Source organism: Athene cunicularia (assembly GCF_003259725.1).
Source record: "Athene cunicularia isolate RWA chromosome 25 unlocalized genomic scaffold, athCun1 chr25_part1, whole genome shotgun sequence".
Taxonomy (NCBI): Eukaryota; Metazoa; Chordata; class Aves; order Strigiformes; family Strigidae; genus Athene; species Athene cunicularia.
This window is the reverse complement of record NW_020799134.1, coordinates 505,940-510,342: the sequence shown is the minus strand read 5'-3', so window position 1 is coordinate 510,342 and position 4,403 is coordinate 505,940. Positions and strand designations below refer to the sequence as shown.

Below are 4,403 nucleotides of genomic sequence, written 5' to 3'. Positions count from 1 at the left end.
GGGCTCGACCAACCTTTTCAAACGATGAAAGCAGGCAGCCTGTTCAGGGAGTTAGCTGCTGCCTGCACCCTTTTCAACAGTGCCAGATATTCCTGATCGTCGTGACACACTCAAGAATAATCTTATCGGGGCAACGTTGATTTCATGAATGGCTAACACCGGACCGATAAATTACACAGTTCATTTTAATTACAAGCCCAGAAGAAATTTATCAGCTCATTGGGTAACGTTTGCGTCTTGCAATGCCCCTGGCTTGACTCAGGGCTCTTGAAGTGTTGGGCAGAGGGTTTCTAGAAAGGCTTGCTGGGGGTTTGCTGCAAGCGTGTGGAGATACTGTCTCAAGGATGGTGCCTTGGGGCCAGAGGGCAAAAAAAAAAAAGGGTTTCCGTCCCATCACATGTCTCTTTTTGCCCCATGGTTGTGCCTCTAGGCCTGAGGGTTTGTGCAAGGCAGCCCACAGGGTCTTGGCGGGGGGGTTTTGGGTCTCCAGCTCTGTAGGGAGGTGGTGTGGAGGAGAGCTGCCTGCACTGCAGAGGCCTGAGATGCCCTCCTAAAATGTCAGCATTAAAAAAAAAAAAAAAGTAAATTTATTCTCTCTCTTTTCCTTTGGATTCCATAGGGGAGAGTGTGGCACTGCCCACAACCATTGCCTGTGTCTGGGCAGGGTTATCAAACAAGCACAGGGTGTCTTGTACTGCGCGATATGAAACACAAGGTGAAAGAAAAATCACGAGCACAAAGCTCTCACGAACTCTGACTTGTAACGGCTTGTGTAGACTGACACAGAGAAAAGCGAGCCAGCGTGAACGTACACAGTTTATTTTAGCGCCCACAGAGCAGCTCACCAGAGGTACAGGACTTGCCAGGGGAGGGAGAGGAGGGATTTTCTTTGAGGATTGCTCGGAGACATGCAAATCTTGCTGAACTCGGCACGAGATGGTGGATATGCGGGTGTGTAACGTGCAGACGATGTCCTGATCACTTCATCTTTGAGGATACTTGATAAATTTGCTGCTGGCAATCCTGTGGCTTTCCATGGTAGGATCCGCCTCTGCTGCCGTGGCATCTGGGTTCTCTGCTCCCGTGGCACCCGGACCCACCGCTGCTCCCGTGGCACCCGGACCCACCGCTGCTCCTGTGGCACCCGGACCCACCGCTGCTCCCGTGGCAGCCTTCACTGCTGTGGCATGAGGACCGTTCTTGCTGGTGGCACTGGTCTTTGTCCTGGCGGGAGCACATCTTTGCAGACCTGCTGAAGAGACAATCATCTTTGAGTGGATGCAAAGGGAAGAGACGCTGTGATGTCTGTCAGCTAGCAGTGATAGGTGTCTAGTTAGATGGGATTAGATATCAAAGAATAAATTCTCATTATAAGGCAAGATCTTGAAGGAGAGAGGATAACTAGCAATGCACGTCTGCCCGTAGTAGTCCCTGACCTGTACAGAGAACTCTGTGCTGTCTTCCTTTCTCTTCTATGTTTAGCAAATACATAAGATAGAAGTTAAAGCACTTTGTGATTAGTGAGAAGAGGTGGGCAGACATAGTCCGGAGCTAGACATGAAGAGTCCTGTCCTCAGCCATCTGAACCGGTAAGTTTTAACCAGTTTTCCTAGTTGCTTTCTGTTATTTATGTATAGACACGGATGGAGAAGTCGACCTCAACAGCAGGACCGAGCAACGGTGAGCAGAGACGGTCAGAGACACAAGATGTGCAAGAGAAGCGGTCAAGACTTCAGGATCAGGACGAAGCTGCTGATCCTTAGAAGTGCAAAAGTTTGATCAAGTCGGACTTAACCCTGTTCAGCAGGAATTCAAGAGGAGGCGTGAAGCTGGGACGATGCGAAGAAGTATGGTGTGAGATCTTTTATAGGGTACCCGGTGTTTTTTCCACCGGAAACACGATGAGCTCCCACTGGAGGGACTTGATTGCTCACCACCCTGAATGCTTTGCTAATTGGAGAGTTTTTACCCTGTTGTTTTGACTCACGGTATTATGAGCAGATCAATATCCTGCCTTTGGGATCGCCATTCCTCTTGTTACTCCATAAAAATGTTAATTGCCCACCACGCCTGGCGTGGTTCACGGGCAGGGATGGGGCGGTTTCTGGATGGTCTTGCTGCCGTTGACTAACGCCTTTTCCTGCTCCTTATGCCTGATGCAAAGCAGCCGTGAGCCCAAGATGGTAATGCAAAAATGTTAGAGGATGGGAAGGTGGCACGGTGAGGTGGGCTGGGGTGCAAAGGGATCAGGAAAATAAAAGGGGCTTGAAAGAGAATAAATAAGGCCATGGTGGCGTGTAGGAAAATCGAGTGTGTTTGGGCAGCTTGGGAAAAAAAAATCTAGGTTGTGAGCGGGTGAAGGAGGCAAAGGGAATTAAGGATGCAGGTATGAGCACGTGATGGGGTGGCAGAAGGTGAGCACAGAGCCCGGGGCTGCTCTATGTGGGGGGTGCCCTGAAAACAAGGAGCGTGAGCATCCTACGCTGGGCCCAGCATCGGGCCGTCCGCCTCTGCTGGGGCGATGGGGCTTGGCCCCGATGGGTTACAAAAGGAATCGAGTCGCCTCCGGGCTCTAAAGCCGTCACCGAGGTTTGGGGTTGGGATTTAGAGGTGGGAGACAGCGATGGGAGACTTTGAAGCAAATTCCCACTGGATACGTCTGGTTGGAAGGGTGGGAGTGGGCAAACGCAGGCAGCGGGACGTGGCCGGAGCATCAAACGGGAACACATTTCTGAGTAAAACAGCAAAGAAGCACTAAAAAGAGCGTTGCAATCTTTCAAGTCGGTCCTTTCTTTGCTCCAAGAGACTTTTAACCCCGACAGAAGGAATTTAAAACCCCACGGCAGACGGCGAGTATCCGGGCAGGAGGCTCAGAAGGACAAGAGGTCTCCAACAGAGCCTCCTTTTCACGATACTTTCGTTCCCCAAAAAATCTGTCCTTGGTTACTTTAATTACACCTTGATTGGAGAACAAAGTAGGGAGGAAAGCGTTTGGCGATAGAGACCCGAGCGTGGCCTGATGGGAAGGACGCTCACGCGCAGTGGAGGCCTGGACCCACGCACAGGACAGGATCGCGTTGACCGTCTCTGAGCCCCGCGCATCTCCCGCAAAGCTCCCGGTCCTTGGCGGAGGCTTCCCTGCATCCCTCCATCTGATTCTGAGGGCGTGGCGGGTTGTTTTTTTTTTGTTTTTTTTTTTTTCTTTGTATCATTTGTTGGTTTTCTTTGTATAATTATGGAGGGAATCGCCTTCGCCATTGTCCTCACACAAGTCACGGGAGGTGGTTTGGTCCCCAGTTTGAATCGCGGTTTCTGGGGGGTTTGTATGGCGCCGTAGAGACGGACAAAGCGACAAAAAAAACGCACACTCGCATGGGTGAACAATTGGCTGGTTTTTTATTACCTAAAGAATGCATTTTTCAATATATAAATATATATATCTCAATATTTATATATATATTTATACATGTCTATATATTATTTATATTCTATATATTTTATATATTCTATATAATATTTATCCATTTTATAGTATATTAATATATTTTTAATATTATATTTAGATATTTTAGACATTTTAGACATTTTAGATATTTATTTTAGACATTGTAGATATTTATTTTAGACATTGTAGATATTTATTTTAGACGTTTTAGACATTTTAGATATTATATTTATCTATTATAGCTATTATATCTATTTATAGATTATATTTAGATATTTCATAAATATTATCTTTAGACATTTTAGATATTTTAGATATTATATTTCTCTACTATAGATATTCTATTTATAGATTATATTTAGATATTTTATAAGTATATTTAGATATTTTATAAATATATTTAGATATTTTATAAATATTATCTTTAGACATTTTAGATATTTTAGATATTTTAGATTTTAGATATTTTAGGTATTATATTTCTCTACTATAGATATTCTATTTATAGATTATATTTAGATATTTTATAAATATTATATTTAGATTTTATAATTCTTATGTTTAGATATTTTAGATATTATATTTATCTATTATAGATACTATATCCATCTATAGATTATATTCAGATATTTTATAAATATTATATTGAGATATTTTATAAATATTATATTGAGATATTTTATAAATATTATGTTTAGATATTCAGATATTTTATAAATATTATATTGAGATATTTTATAAATATTATGTTTAGATATTTTAGATATTTTATAGATTCTATTTATCTATTTATCTAGTCTATGTATATATTTTATATATATTATATTTATATATCATATATATTTATATTTTATCTCCCAGAGCGTTACAATACAATTGGTCAAAAAAGTTGTTTTTAGCATCCTCATTGGGTAACCTTTATCAGTCTCCGCCCTGCTTGCTTCATCCCGCTCTGTAG

General features: G+C 42.8%; 1 protein-coding gene across 1 annotated transcript; it reads right to left on the bottom strand.

The window, feature by feature from the left end:
- Positions 1-978: 978 nt before the first annotated feature.
- Positions 979-1,239, bottom strand: LOC113488722 (sericin-1-like). The gene has a single exon (XM_026864021.1). It carries the CDS (start codon positions 1,237-1,239, stop codon positions 979-981), a length of 261 nt encoding a protein of 86 aa, XP_026719822.1.
- Positions 1,240-4,403: the final 3,164 nt, after the last annotated feature.

Excerpts from the sequence above, each read along its gene's own strand:
- LOC113488722 (XM_026864021.1), bottom strand. The coding sequence starts at position 1,239 with ATGTGCTCCCGCCAGGACAAAGACCAGTGCCACCAGCAAGAACGGTCC.